This window comes from Euphorbia lathyris, chromosome 8 (assembly GCF_963576675.1).
Source record: "Euphorbia lathyris chromosome 8, ddEupLath1.1, whole genome shotgun sequence".
Taxonomy (NCBI): Eukaryota; Viridiplantae; Streptophyta; class Magnoliopsida; order Malpighiales; family Euphorbiaceae; genus Euphorbia; species Euphorbia lathyris.
In genome coordinates this window covers 29,567,325-29,583,605 of record NC_088917.1, presented here as the reverse complement: position 1 = coordinate 29,583,605, position 16,281 = coordinate 29,567,325, and the positions used below count along the sequence as shown (strand labels likewise).

The 16,281-nt window shown below is 29.7% G+C and overlaps 1 protein-coding gene across 17 annotated transcripts; it reads left to right on the top strand.

Moving 5' to 3' along the window:
• Nucleotides 1-945: 945 nt before the first annotated feature.
• On the top strand, nt 946-10,668 carry LOC136203381 (uncharacterized). 17 transcript variants are annotated; one of them, XM_065994516.1, is made up of 13 exons: nt 946-1,227; nt 1,448-1,510; nt 1,897-1,951; nt 2,038-2,103; nt 2,672-2,742; nt 3,042-3,103; nt 3,211-3,310; nt 4,103-4,173; nt 4,269-4,326; nt 4,883-4,983; nt 6,583-6,699; nt 9,591-9,614; nt 10,145-10,666. In XM_065994516.1, exons 1-7 carry the CDS (start codon nt 1,163-1,165, stop codon nt 3,300-3,302), a joined length of 474 nt encoding a protein of 157 aa, XP_065850588.1. In that variant the 5' UTR covers nt 946-1,162; the 3' UTR covers nt 3,303-3,310; nt 4,103-4,173; nt 4,269-4,326; nt 4,883-4,983; nt 6,583-6,699; nt 9,591-9,614; nt 10,145-10,666. The 17 variants fall into 17 exon arrangements, with proteins under 17 accessions (XP_065850588.1, XP_065850589.1, XP_065850594.1 ...); XM_065994517.1 differs by lacking the exon at nt 6,583-6,699 and having other exon boundaries at nt 10,145-10,668; XM_065994522.1 differs by lacking the exons at nt 9,591-9,614; nt 10,145-10,666 and adding an exon at nt 3,430-3,494 and having other exon boundaries at nt 3,238-3,310; nt 4,883-7,318.
• Nucleotides 10,669-16,281: the final 5,613 nt, after the last annotated feature.

Below are 16,281 nucleotides of genomic sequence, written 5' to 3'. Positions count from 1 at the left end.
ATAATACAACCTCGGTAACATAAATTGATTTTAACAACAATACTAGGTTCTTTTATTTCATTTTCAAAAATGTAAGGCAACTATTAACAACAATTATATTTTACTAATTGAGAAAATATTAATTAAGATCTTTTTAATTATAATTTCTTTTAAAACTTACCTAAATTTTTAATTTTTCACATAAAATATTGAATTAACATAAAAGTATTGAGTTAACTTTAATAGTATAAAACCCCAATCTATAAATAAATAAAACATTTATCAAAGTAACACTAGTACAGAAATGCTCAATTGTGTCGCACCTTTTGTATCGCGCTTGAAGAGAAAGCGACACAACAGAGTAACTAGTGTCGCGCGTTCTGTAAACGCGACACAACTAAGTATTCTGTATCATCACTTGTGTCATGCTTGAAGAGAGTGCGTCACAAACGAGTTACTTCTTGTATCGCCTGTCTTACAGTGTGACACAAGAGCAAGCTTGTGACGCGCCTTTACCAAAACGACACAAGTGGTGTGTTATTTTTATGACATGCTTTTATAAAAGCGACACAAGTAGTGTGTTTGTGTCTCTCTTTTTTAAAAGTGCGACACAACTAATACGAATTACTATTTGAATATAATTATTTTTTCTTCATATTTCTTAAAATACTAAAGAATTAAAAAAATATATGAATATCAAATAGCCTATACATATATATAAACTTAAAAATTTATCCCATATAAATTAATTAAAAATAAAATAAACTGAAAAATATATACTTAAAATATAAATATAAAGGATCGAACCTTTAACCGGTTAAAATACCATTTAATGTCTTAACCATCTAAACCCATTTTATTTCTTGTCAACCATTCACTAATTACAGTAAATAATATCAAACCTTTTACACAATTAATAACTCTTTTCTTTTGTTAATTCATTCACTTTGCTTTACCCATCTCTGCTTCCATTCGCCGCCAACCCATTTTATAGGGTTTTATTTTATCTCCACCCACTCCACTCCATTGCCGCCAACCTCCACCCCGCACACCGCCACCTCCACCTTGCACCGCCACCTCCACCTCGCACCGTTCTTCCTAATCTTCTTCACACCTTACATCAATTTCGTTTTTGAATTGGTTTTCTGCAACTTTATGAGTCGATGAATCTTATGTGCAAGCTATGCTAATTGCAAGCTATTCAATTCGGTTTCATGTACGATTACTATCTCCTTCTCTCAATTCACTGTACGATTACTATCTCCTTCTCTCAATTCACTGTTTATTTGATTTTTTGGGGGTTTCGAACTTTAATTGGAAGCTGAAGCAATTCAAGCAAGTTAAATAGAGCATGATTGATTTTTTTCTTTGCTTGTTTCACCTAAAGCTCCGTAACGCTAATTGATCTTACCTCTTCTTCTTTGTTCCTTTTCAACTTAGATGATTGATTTTTTCTCTTCTTGAGCAGTCTGGTTACTCTTCGCCAACCCAAACCGTCATCACTGAGGATCTCGGACTTACTTTACCAGAGGTAATACAATATCTTTGTGATGCTGATTCTATTAGCTTGTTTTGATTGGGTTTGATTTCTAATGCTTTTGAATTCTGGATCAGTATTCGTTAATTTCTTTGTGATGCTGATTCTATTAGCTTGTTTTGATTGGGTTTGATTTCTAATGCTTTTGAATTCTGGATCAGTATTCGTTATTTGGTTCATTATGGAATGTGAATGCTGATTCTATTAGCTTGTTTTGATTGGGTTTGATTTCTAATGCTTTTGAATTCTGGATCAGTATTCGTTATTTGGTTCATTATGGAATGTGAGTGATAAAGCATTTATGTTCTGAATGATTCTAGGGTTATATAAATTTCTTACATTACGATGTTAATTATACCTAAGGGCTAGTCTTTTTGTAGGATACTTCTTTTCTCTACATGGGAAGGTTTTGGTGTTGGAATCATATCATACACGGTAATTTTTGAGGATTTCTTGATTGTTTAATTAGGAAATTTGTGCCATGTTATACTTACTGGACCTGTCTTTTTTGTAATCTGCAGATGCCTGTTTATATAGCAGAAATAGCACCTCAAAACCTGAGAGGAGCTTTGGGCTCTGTTAATCAGGTTGGTTTTGTTTCTAGGCTTATTATTATTATTATCATAGTGAACTAGCTGGCTCTGTCACACTGGAACCTTGATTTTGAAGAGTTTCCACTTCAGAAATGTTTGGTGTCCGAAACTCTCCTAAATTTTTGTTTCTGTAATTTGAGAAAATTGGAAACTTGGTTTTTAAAAATTGAGAACTCATCTCTTAAAATACAATGCAATTTTAGAAGGAGAATCACATTGTCAAATCTCCAAATCCTCATGTTTGAATCACATTAGATTTGCATTAGATCCATATTTCTTTTTATAGCTTATTTCCTTCAAAAAGAACTTTTCTTTTTCTTTCTTATTATGTAACTTATATGTAATTTTTCCTATTTTATATATAAAAAAGTCACAAATGATTTTAAAATTTATAAATATAAATTGTATTTTTTAATTTTTGCAAGTTTTCTCCATGTTTCCTTACAAATATGGTTTGTCCGTTTCCGTTTCCATGCGACATAACTAGCAGGTAATTTTTGATATGGTTATCCAAATTTTATCACTTCCATAGTTGATGAGTAGGTTATATTTTTTTATGTAGCTCTCTATCACTATTGGGATCATGATTGCTTATCTGCTTGGACTTTTTGTTCAATGGAGAATACTAAATATGTAATAATTTGGAAATCTCTCTTATGGCCCCCACTGTTTTTTTTTAATTGTCCAGTTTCTTTTCTTTTCTGGTGTATGTTTCTCTTTTGATTGCTAGACTAGAATTGTATTAACAAATGAGCTTGTGCACTCAACCTTAGGTGGTCATAGATGAAAACTAGAATTGCTATATGATGATAAATCTTTTGCTTTGCTAAGTTTAAATCTTTTGCTTTGCTTAGATTGGATTATCTTTTATTGGTCATTTCTGCTAATTGCTTTATCTGATTCCATTTTCATGTTAATAAGATTTATTTCAGGAAATTTAATGATGCAGAGGAAACATTGACGAAGGCATTGAATAAAGCAGAGCAACTTTTTGGTGGGTTACTTTGAAGTTTTCTTTGTAATTTCAAGTAACATGGAAAAATCTAGAGTAGATTTTTGGGTAATATATCAATCAATTCTATAGTTTCTCATTCGATGTAGGCTCTCATCATCCCAATGTTGGTGTAGTTTTAACTTGCTTGGCTCTGATGTTTCGCATAAAGCGGTACAAGAGCACTCAAGTTCCCTTTTGATACAGGAGGTTTGTACTTCTACATGACTTATATAAATATTTTGGTCGTACTGAACTTATAGAAGAGTTAGTAGTTAATTTGAAATTTTCATGCATTTTATGATTATGGATAATTGGACATGTTGAAGCTTACAAACCAAATGATTCAGCCTGCCATGGTAGACTTGGAATTACTCCAAGAACAGCTCCAGTTGTAAGATACTTTTATGGTTGATTTTATGATCATATAGATAGGTCTAATTTTGATCATGTGTTTATAGTTTGGAGCATGAGGGCATGCCTATGTTTATCTTTGTTATGGTCTGCATACAATGTTGAATGTTGTTGCAGACAAGGAGGGAGTTGGGGCTGCTGTTTTGATTCGATCTTGTGCTCCCATTACTGGTATATTTAAGTACCATTCATTAACAACTGCTTGCCATTGTGTTTGTGTTTGTGATTTGGCTGTAAAAGTTTTGCCTTCCATAGAGTGATGAATGTAGTTAGCCTTCATCCTTGTCTCGAAGGAAAAGAACACCATGCCTTTCAATGAATTTTATATATTATGGAGTCAACAATTAATTCATTACTTTGACATGTAATAATTTCAGCATACATCCGAAGATGGAAATATTGGATGAAATTGGGAGTGCAAACCATAAGTCAAATAAACTTACTAGTAGAGTAGGACATGGCATGATATTACCCAAAAGCCACACTATCTGGTCAAATAAACTTGTTGAAGATAAAGTATCAGCTGCTAAGTTGGAGTTGTGGTGGTCATTAATTTGATATCTCAATCTCATCTTAGCTTAATTACAGGGTTAAATACCATTCAGCAACGAAGAGGTTAGAAAACTGAGAAGCCTGTTCTTCTTGCTGCTCCTGGAAAGGTTAGTCAGTATGCAATTAAAGTCTATGTGCTATAATAAGTTCATTTACTTACATGTAATGTATTAATTTCAGATTATCCTCTTTGATTGATCAGGTTGGACATGCATTGGGGATTTCAAAAGAATGGTCTAATCATCCTCTTTATTCTTCTGGTAAGTTTTTCATCTGGTATTAAGAAAATGTTTAATTGGTTGGTGGTGTTGATAAACTATATGGTCAGGTGGTTTAGAGATGTTGGATGGACCAAACCTAGAAAATATAATAGTTGGGTCACATGTTGGCATCGAATACGCTTTACCGGAAGAGTAAACTTGCCAAGCAACCGTGGAGCAAAATCTCACTTTCTCTTCACCAATTACTTTTCAAACATAAGCTTTTAGTATGCAACAAAATATGCCTCTCCTTATTCAGCTATTTGCAACAAGGCCGTTGTCAAATACTATTACATCCAATATATTTTTGTATGCTTACTTCGACAAAAGGGTTATCTTTAAAGACTCTATGCATTTGGTTCCAAATATCACTCGTAATTTTAGCAATCACTCATAATTTCTGTGCATTTGGTTCCAAATATTAGCTCTCTGTAATCACTCATAATCACTAATTATTTCTCTTTATCGCTGTTTGGTAGATCATGATTTTTGTACATATCTCTGCATCAGTCTATCAGTCTCTTGTATTTAGTTGTAACTTTTTATTGTGTTTCAGACTCTTTGAGCACGCTTCCACCAAAGTCTGTACAATTAACAAAACCATTTGCATTTCAACCTTGGATGAATTCAGAGGAAAACATTGGCAATCTTCTGATGGTATGTCCCTGGTTAATATCTCTAGTTACTTCATGTGCTTGTCTGCTTATTTGATTTTCGATGAAAAGTTTTTATTTGACTATGTCATTGAAAAAAAAAAGATCATTACATTGTGCACTGCTATTAATTTATTAGTTGGTTCAACATTCATTACAGTTTCCCTATTTCAACGAAAAACATTTTGCCTACAATTACGTCGGATTATTGTGGTAATATTTATGCTTGATTATAGTCCAATATTAGAGCTCCATTCAATCCAAAAAAAAATATATATATTTTTAAAAAATATCAATATTTTGCATCGCGCGTGAGGAAGGAGCGATACAAAGTGTACCAGATTAATCAGGGAGCTTGTGTCGCGCACCTTTGGAGCGCGTCACAAGAATTATCATATGTTGTGTCGCGCACTCTATAAGCGCGTCACAAGAGTTATCGCTCTATTGTATCGCGCGCTTGATAAGTGCGACACAACAGATGAGTAGCTTGTGTCGCTCTCAAGAGCGATGCAAAGTTCTTGTGTCGCACCCCTGTTGTGTCGCACAAAAGTGCGACACAACAACATGAAAAAGTGTGACACAAGTAAACATTTCTGTACTAGTGTAATTACATGTGTCAAACATGAAATATTTAAGTATTTTAACTAATTTCATAAATAAACATATTTATTAAACTAATTACATGTGTCAAACATGCAACTATTATAGACATGCAAGATGCCAACTCATAGGCTTTGAATTCATCAAAATGACATGTATCATATATTACACATAATTTGTTTTAAGTAGATAATAAATTATTACCATTCAACTTATATATAATATTAAGTATTCCACTAACTTTATTACTTGTCTAATTATTTCCTTAATCATACCTTAAAATGAAATATAGTCATATATGAATTTGATCTCCATAATAAATATTCCTACATGTCTACACAAGTGTATTCAATTATCTATGTATTCTAATTGAAAATATTAGTCCTCCTAATTTATTTTAAAATTCACTCCCAACTTTGAATTTATACTTAAACACATCAATTAGATTCTAAACCATCTCTATAATACTAAATCAATTCAATAATCATTTAAAGTATATGATAAATCTAACACCGAAAATAAAATTTACGGACACGGACGTTACAATAACAACTCAATTTCATATATATATATATATATATATTATTTTGAATTGATCTCATATTTCCATACATTACCATAAAAGTGTTTGTTCGACTATTAAAAGGTTAATACACATATTTGCTCATGTTATTTTTAATTGGAACAAATTTGCCTCTATATTAAATAAACACGCAAATTTATCCTGATACTTGTTAGCAATAGATAAATATATCCTTATTTAAATGGCTAGCTTATTTGGCATAACTCCATTAGTCTCGTCATTACACCACCAATTAAAAAATTACACATCATTAAAGTATTTTTAATTGTAATAAAAGATAAGAACATGTGGCACACAAATATAAAAAGGAAAAAATCCATAAAACCTAAATCACCCTCAGTTGCATCTAGCCGGCTGAAATGCCCCTCCCCTTCTTCTCTCAATAAAATCCATTGGACTTTGCCTTTGTTTGATCTTCAGTTGCACCAGTGGACGACTAATAATCGCAAGAGAGAATTTTAGAATCACAAGTTCATACTCGCAAGAGATAAGATTGTGGGAAGTTCATGATCACACAATCGCAAATTTAAATTGGAGGTACAAATCGAAAGCAAGTGATTTTTAAAGATGTGTTTTTTTTGTATGTGTTTGGTTTCCATGCTCACATAATCTAGGTTTTATGTTTTAGAATTCGGATTTATGCGTGAACATGCTATATTTATGAAAATAAATTAGGGATACTGTGAACATTGGGGAAAATGATTTTAATGATGAGTTTTGTCTTTATTGGTATTGATTTTAAGTTGCTTTTACTTTTTGAATGTATTATATATGTTTATGGTGGTTCTAAAGGAATTAAAAAAACTATCGGTGTTTGGTCCAATTGCATATGATATGTTCCCTGAAGTTTTATTGGATATGCTTGTGGAATATTGTTTTGTTTTATCTACTTGGGGGGCCGTGGACAGAATGTAGTTAACTTTTTGTTGTTTTGGCGTGTGTAATTTGATGAATATGCAACTGGACATATGTTTGTGGGATATGTTCATTACTTTTGCCTTATATAATGAACATAAAGTGGATCATGTGACATGTGATGATAAGCAATACAAGTAACATTGTCTGTTTTTCACGGTCTTCAAACTCTTCTTCATTTCATGATTTTTATCAAATTGGTTTTGGATGAGGAATTGCTAGTAGATAACATCATCCCTAACTATGTGTTCTCCATTTGTTCTCAACTTTTGATTTTCCTCCTTCGCATGTTTATTCTATTAGCAGAGCTCATCAAACACCATTTTTCAAAGTAGCCGCATTTTATCCTGCAAATTAACAATCAAACTCAATCATATTACATTACATACTAAAATTATATTATAACAAGCTTCATTATATACTAAAATTAACAAGGTTGATTATATATTATATTATATATTGCATTATATACTAAAAATGCATTATAACATACTAAGAAGATATTATATACATTATAACGGATTTTGCTCCAAAATGGGGCTTATAATGAAAAATTAACCATATGAAGGGCCCGGTTAAACTTTATACCCACTGTGGGGCTGGTTTAACCGGGAGCGAAACCGGAAGCCAGCCTTCCGGTTTCATTTTGCAAGAAACCGGAAGGCTAGCTTCCGGTTTCTCATTTTTTTAAATAAAAAATAGAAACCAGAAGGCTACCTTCAGGTTTCTATTTTTTATTTTAAAAAAATAGAGACCGAAAGCTAGCCTTCCGATCTCTAAACCCTTTGGGCAGAGTGTGGATAAGACCACACTCTGCCCTTATTCCACCGAATATATTCGGTGGAATAAGGGTGGTAATTTCACTGCTCCCATCATGGGAGCAGTGAAGACTATACATTCACGAAACCGTGAATGTATAGTTCATTTTTTTTCACCATTCCCTCATCTTTCATGCCCCCCCCCCCCCACTTCTCTATTTAAATTTAATTATTTCACTCCCCTCTCTCATTATTCACCCATTTATCCCTTCAACCCCTCATTTCCATTTATTTTTCTTATTTAAATAACTCTTAAAATTAATAAAACAGAGCAGGACAAATAGTTGGTTACTGAATTGGTAACCCAATACCATAAACAAAAATGGTTCAGCTGTAAACAGAATTGTCTGGGTAATCCTTTCATTGAATTTTATTGGACAGTCTTAAACTTTAATCTTGCAAGTTCCATATAATGTAAAGAATAATCAATAAAGGACGTTATAGAAGAAAGTGAAGCAAATTAGGGATTAGGAGGAATTAATAAAACCTTTAGTGATATATTCTCCACCAATGTCTTGCCTTGACAAGTTGAGATATCTGGTAGATTGTCTTCCGGTCCTGCAAAATAGAACTGGGTATCAGTAACCCTGCTTAAGTATAAATCTCTGTCAAGTATAAATCCCATCAAGAAATTATCAATAATCGATTCAACAATCCCTACTCAAGCATAAATCCCCTATTATCATTGGGACTATAGTAAAAGTTACAATCTGAACCAGGAATTGTGCATTCAGAACAACATCTAAATTTTAATTAGAGATTTTACCTTTAGGTTATCTATTCAATTTCAATCAGCCCAAGAACAATGAGAAAGAAAGAGCATAAGCGTTTGAAACAATGAACACCTGTAAATACAAGAAACAATAAACAACCAAGATATAAAATGGATGGTTATAGGTCCAAGAGAAGAACTTACAGTGAAGATCCAGAATCGCATAGAGAAGTAGTTGCAATTAGGAGAGGAGTCGAGATGTTAGGTCGATATGAATTTCATCGTGAGATTTGATTTTAGCTTTGTGAAATGTTTGCGCGTTTGATTTGGGGCAAGTAGGGTTTTGTCTAATATTTTTATTTGGGGCAAATTTTTTTTGGAGGGATTATTTGGAGAGTGGCGGTAACTTAATATTTGGGGGAGGGAAACACTTTTGTTTGGTATTTTTTTTAGAACAAATAGTGAGAATTAGATATCTTATTAATATTATAGTTAAATACAATAATAAGAATAATGAAAAATGAAATCTAATAAATTGGTAAGAAATTGATATTAATGAGAATAAAATAAATAAAATTTAATAAATGAATTATTTTATCATTAATAATAAAACAGATAGTTTATTCTCATTAAATTTATTAAAATTATGATTTTGATGAGAATATTTTTTATTCTCATTAACTTTTTCTCACTGATACCCAGTTTTCTTATAGTGTTTCTCACACTTCTTCTTCAATCTTCTCTTCTTCTATTCCCTTTCTTCTTATTATTTTTTTTCCACTCCACTAACCCCTTAAATATTTTATTTTCTCTTTTAATCTCTCACAATTCACAAGATTATCTTTCACCCTATTTAAAGAGTTCAAAAAAATTAAAGGTATGGTTAAGCAATGTAATTTTTTTTATATGTAATTAGTATTAATACATTGGTTATTTTCTATATATTTACTTAATTTTATTTTTTTCATGTTGGTGCATAATAGAAGAAATCTACTAAAGAAAAAAAGGTATGTAATTATTTATTTATTTCATATGTATTAAATATGTTAATATTGGAAATTAAATTAATTAAATGAAAAACCTTTAAATATGTTAGAGAAATGTGTAAAAAAAACTATGTTTAATATTAGATATATATGTTATAAATATGTTAAATGTTTGAAATAGGTTAGAAATATGATAAAATGTTAACATTATGTTAGATGTGTTATATGATAGAAATGTATGATTTATGATAAATGTGTGAATTATTTTAAATTTTTGAAATGTTTGAAATAATTTTTTTATTATTTTTTATCTAAATGTTAGAATTATGTTTAAATGTTAGAAAGAAGATAAAATGTACGAGTTAAGATGTATGTTAAATGTTAGAATTATGTTAAATGTTAGAAATATGTCAAACACACCACTTGGTTGGCAAAATCTACCGAATTAAAATTCGATGGGGGATGAAAGCTTGTTGTAGCTATTGATGGCCCTTCAATGTTCCATGTATTTCCATAACCTGTCTGGGTATTGACAAACTCATTGTATACAGGAAGCATATTTGATATCGTTGCATTGTTTGTTGCTGTTTCAACTTCAAGATATAATTCTACCGTACGATATGTTGGTACGTTGCTCAAGTTATCGTAAATGAAGTCAACATCATCGTCATTTGATATAATCATATGAGAAAATGACAATGAATCATCCCCGTAGATAGGAAATTTGTACACGATTCGTGTTAACGTCATACTACTATCTAACTCAATCGCTCTTTCGAGATTAGATACAAGTTCGCCAAATGATGGTTTATTTCTAAACTTCAGTCGTTTACTCTTTGCGGATGTGGTAGACCAATTATATTCAAAATCACAACCACTAAAATTCATATTCCCGCCCCAACTTACGATATAATTAATATATCATGCCATTATATAGTACCTACATATAAAAATTATTTAATAGTTCACTTATCAAAATTACTAGTATGGGACATATTAGAAGCATTTATTTAATCAACATATATAATCAACGTTGGGCTATTTTAGTCATTTTGGTTCATAAACTTACTAATTCTACTAAATATCATTAACTTACTTTGTTCAAACACACATGTAATCTATTTAAGTTCATAATTAAGACTTTACATACATAATTCTTATTAAAGTAGTTCATAATTAATAATTGTATATACAAAATTTTTTATTTTAGTTCATAGTTACTACTTCTATATACATTTTTAAACTCTATTTGTTTTCCAACAATTTACATTTTAAGTCCTATATATTAATTAAACATTTTTACCCTACAAAATTCTTATTAAAGTAGTTCATATTTTCTATATGCAAAATTCTTATTTTAATTTATAATGACTAATTCTACATAAAAATTCTATTTTAATTCATAATTCATACTTCTACAAACAAAATTCGCATTTAAACAAATTCCAATATTTCTAACATTTAACATAATTCTAACATTTCTAACATTTATCGTAATTCGTATATTTTATCGTCTTTCTAACATTTAACATAATTCTAACATTTAGATAAAAAAAATTATTTCAAACATTTCTAAAATTTAAAATAATTCAAACATTTATCATAAATTATACATTTCTATCATATAACACATTTAACATAATTTTAACATTTTATCATATTTCTAACCTATTTCAAACATTTAACATATTTATAACATGTAACATATATATTAATATTTAACATAGTTTTTTTACACATTTCTCTAACATATTTATAGTATTTTCATTTAATTATTTTAATCTCCAATATTAACATATTTAATACATATCACTTCAAATAAATAAATAATTACATACCTTTTTTTCTATAGAAGATTTCTTCTATTATGCACCACCATGGAAAAAAAATAAAGATGGTATTATTAAGTAAATATATAGAAAATAACCAATGTATTAATACTTATTACATAGAATAAAAATTACATTTCTAAAATTTCATATGATTCAAACATTTTTAACATTTATCATAAATCATACATTTCTATCATATAACACATTTAACATTTTTTATCATATTTCTAACCTATTTCAAACATTTAACCTATTTCAAACATATATATCTAATATTTAACATAATTTTTTTTACACATTTCTCTAACATACTTATAGTTTTTTCATTTAATTATTCTAATCTCCAATATTAACATATTTAATACATATCACTTCAAATAAATAAATAATTACATAACTTTTTTTCTATAGAAGATTTCTTCTATTATGCACCACCATGGAAAAAAATAAAGATAGTATTGTTAAGTAAATATATAGAAAATAACCAATTTATTAATACTAATTATATTTAAAAAAATATTTAGATAAAAAATAATAAAAAAATTATTTCAAACATTTCAAAAATTTAAAATAATTCACACATTTATCATAAATCATACATTTCTATCATATAATACACCTAACATAATGTTAACATTTTATCATATTTCTAACCTATTTCAAACATTTAACATATTTATAACATATATATCTAATATTAAACATAATTTTTTTACACACTTCTCTAACATATTTATAGGTTTTTCATTTAATTAATTTAATTTCCAATATTAACATATTTAATACATATTAAATAAATAAATAATTACATACCTTTTTTTCTTTAGTAGATTTCTTCTATTATGCACCAACACGGAAAAAAATAAAGTTAAGTATAAATATATAAATAACCAATGTATTAATACTAATTACATATAAAAAAATTACATTGCTTAAACATACCTTTAATTTTTTTGAACTCTTCAAATAGGGTGAAAGATAATCTTGTGAATTGTGAGAGATTAAGAGAGAAAATAAAATATTTAAGGGGGTTAGTGCAGTAGAAAAAAAATAAGAAGAAAAAAGGGAATAGAAGAAGAGAAGATTGAAGAAGTGTGAGAAATAAAGAAAATAAATGGAAATGAGGGGTTCAAGGGATAAAGGGTTGAATAATGAGAGAGGGGAGTGAAATAATTAAATTTAAATAGAGAGAGGGGGGTGAAAGATGAGGGAATGATGAAAAAAAAATTTTAAAAAATATTGAACTATACATTCACGGTTTCGCCATGAATGTATAGTCTTATCTCACTGCTCCCATGATGGGAGTAGTGAAATTACCAACTTATTTCACCGAATATATTCGATGGAATAAGGGCAGAGTGTGGTCTTGTCCACACTCTACCCAAAGGGTTTAGAGATCGGAAGGCTAGCTTCCGGTCTCTATTTTTTTAAAATAAAAAAAAATAGAGACCGAAAGGTCGGTTTCTATTTTTTATTAAAAAAATAAATAAATAAAAATGAGAAACCGGAAGCTAGCCTTCCGGTTTCTTTGCAAAACGAAACTGGAAGGCTGGCTTCCGGTTTTGCTTCCGGTTAAACCATCCCCACAGTGGACATAAAGTTTAACCGGACCCTTTATATGGTTAAAATTTCATTATAAGCCCCACTTTGGGGCAAAATCCCATTATAACAATCAACCCAAACATTATACTAAAATTATTTTCTCAACTGTTTTGGGCAAAATCACAAACATATTTTATACCCACACACAACATACATATAAATTTCTCAATTGATTTGGACAAAATCACAAGCATATTACATATATAACTTCACACACCATACATACCAATTTCCCAAACAATTTTAGATTTTATATAAACCTTAACATTTTGGATACTTGAAATACCTAAAATGAAAACTTCAAACACTTACACGAAATTTAGGACAAGCATAAAATCCTCTTCCCGCGTTCTGTTCTCTCAAACTAGTACATCTCGGTGCCTTTAATTTCTAGTGGCAAAACTTGGGTGGGTGATCATATGTTTCTTCCATCTTTCTTTGCCACAGAAAATGCATCGAAGCAACCAAGCTTTCACTTGTCATCTTCTAGCTAACACCAATAGTAAAAGGGAGAAAATGAGTTTGAACAATAAACCCTAAATCGTTTTAGCTAGAGAAAGAGAAGAAGAAGCTTGGCATTTGGAAGAAGAAGTTGCCCTTTGGGAAGGAGGAAGAAAATATCAATTTATATATTGGATTGAGGACACAGTGTTAAATTATTATTTTTGAATGAGTTGCCAAGTCACATGCGTCTTATGTGACAGGATATGTAGCTCGCCGTTTATGCCAAATATTGGGTCTGCTAGTAAAAGGTATTTTTATTATAATTTGACAATTATCAAGATAAATTTAGGTGTTTATTTGATATAAGGGGCAAATTTGTTCCAATTGGAAAACACAGTGCAAACATGTATTTTTTTTAGTGAAACTGAGTTTCAAGGAGGGAAGGAAAAAGGTTAATCCCAACTAGGTTGGCACCAACCAAGCAACCAAACCCCGACCAAGAAACCAAAAAACTTTATTAAAAAGAAAAGTTCAATACAATGAAGGCAAAGGCCTAGTTAACAAAGCGAAAGTACTTTGTCCTATATTAACCCCCATATTATATTAAAAGATCAAAACTATTTATATATACATGTGTATATGATTCACATTTAGTATTAAGATATATAAGACGTATGTATAATAACTATGTTAAATAAATATATAGAAGCAATTTAGAAAAAAACATTGCGCTCAAAAATTAATTCATGATATTTAAAAATAGAACCTTATATAAACATTTTTTATTTATAAAATAATTGTTATTTTTAACATCTTCATTATTTAGATAGTATAATTAGTGGGTTTTTTTTTAGGGTTAGTTACAAATAACTACTATGTAGTTTGGCCGATTCGCAGACCTTTATCTACGGTATTTTTTTTTTACAAACGCAATTCTGCGGTTTGTAAAATTTTGCATTTGAGTTCACTTTGTCAGAATTTGGTTAATAAGGATTTCGAAATGAAAATTTTCAAGAGTTAAATTATATTTTAAGCAACTTTAATTCTTTAAATTTTTAGGTTTAATGTTATTTAGGTGTTGTTTTTTATGAGAGAGAAAGATAATGTTTAGAGAGAGAAAACTCCAAAAATGATGGTTTTGAAAAATTAAGAATATGGTTCCATAGTAAATATGATACCAAACAACTTTAATTCTTGAAAATTTTCATTTTGAGTTCGTTATCGGTCAAATTTGGCAAAGTAAAAAAACATGTAAAATTTTACAACCACACAGATTTATGTTTGCAAAAAAAATACCACAGATACCGGTCTGCAAATCGATCAGACCGAGGATTAGTTATTCGTAATTAACCTTTTTTTAATTCATGTGAAGCATACGAAGTGAAACCTATTCGCAAGAAAACTTTCAATTCTTTTATTTAGATTTGGAGTTTCTTCTTCCTTTAGGTGGAAGACTAGTCATTGACCCGTGCAATGCACATGATGCATAAAAACTATTTTTTATTTTATTGAATTGGTTTATACTTTTTTTTTTTTTACATTCTTTTACCAAAAATTATGAAAAAAGTATAAATAAATTACAAAAACAATTCAAAATAAATTACAAAAAGTTAAATTTGTGTTATATAGAGTATTATACTATACATTTGGCACCATATCATCCACACATTAGACTAATAATTTAATGCCACATCATTTATTTTGATCTAAGGTTTATGATTATTCTTTTAGAATTTAAAGTTTATATTTTAGAATATAATAATATTTAGGGTTTATGAAGATATCATCTTAATTTAAAAACTTTGTATTCTATGTTCTTTAACCATAATGCTTATTCCATATGGATATCATCCTTAAAAGCAAAATCACAAAATATATAATAGCCTCATAAGAACCTGCATATCACTTTGATTTTTAAATAAGTAAATATTCATTCATGAAAAAATTTAGAAGTATGGAAGAAAAAAAAACTTCAACAGTACCAAGAAGTGGCAAAATTCTTAGTCATTAATGTACAACAAAAACAAAACAAAATGGAATCATCACTTGTTAAAATCACTCTAATCTATTTCAAAGAAATGCAAATAATTCTCAAACCATGCAAATCATTAACAATTGAGTGTAAAACTGAACCAAAACATATAAAAAATTACAATAGTTTCAAAATTGTTCAACAACATATCTAAAAGGCAGGGGTAAATATCCTCTAATAAAAAAAATACATATCATGGTAAAGCATTGGAAGAACTTTAACTATTTTTATATATTTTATTTTCTTATAGGTACTTCCATTGTAGCACTAATTTTCTCCTCAACAACCACCTCATCCTGAGTCTGTTTATCAACCTTATTTTCCTCAATTTCATCCCCTGCTTTCTTCTCCTCATCTTTTTTATTTTTCTTCTTCGAATGACTTCTCTTTCACTGTTTTTTGCACAGTTGAAGTTCTATGAGACTCAACATATTATGGAGGTAGTTCAATTACTATACCATTCACCTTTAGACCTTTCCGTTCAAGGGCTTTTGTCACCCTTTCTGAAACTTCTAATGCTATAGCATTATTGGGCTCTATTCTTAAAACAATTTTAAAATCTTTCAAAGCCAAATCAATTCTATTCAAACCCTCTAACACATTGCCCTCTTTATGAGTGCTTTATGTTGGTCCCGTGTAATTAGTTCCAAGGGGGGGTTAGGAACTAATATAACTTTTTCGTTTTAATTATGCTGACTTAATATAATTCTTTGAGTTTCACAACTCAGTTTTGGTCAGCACGGCCGAGTGAGGCGTAAGACGGCTTTAGTCAGATACT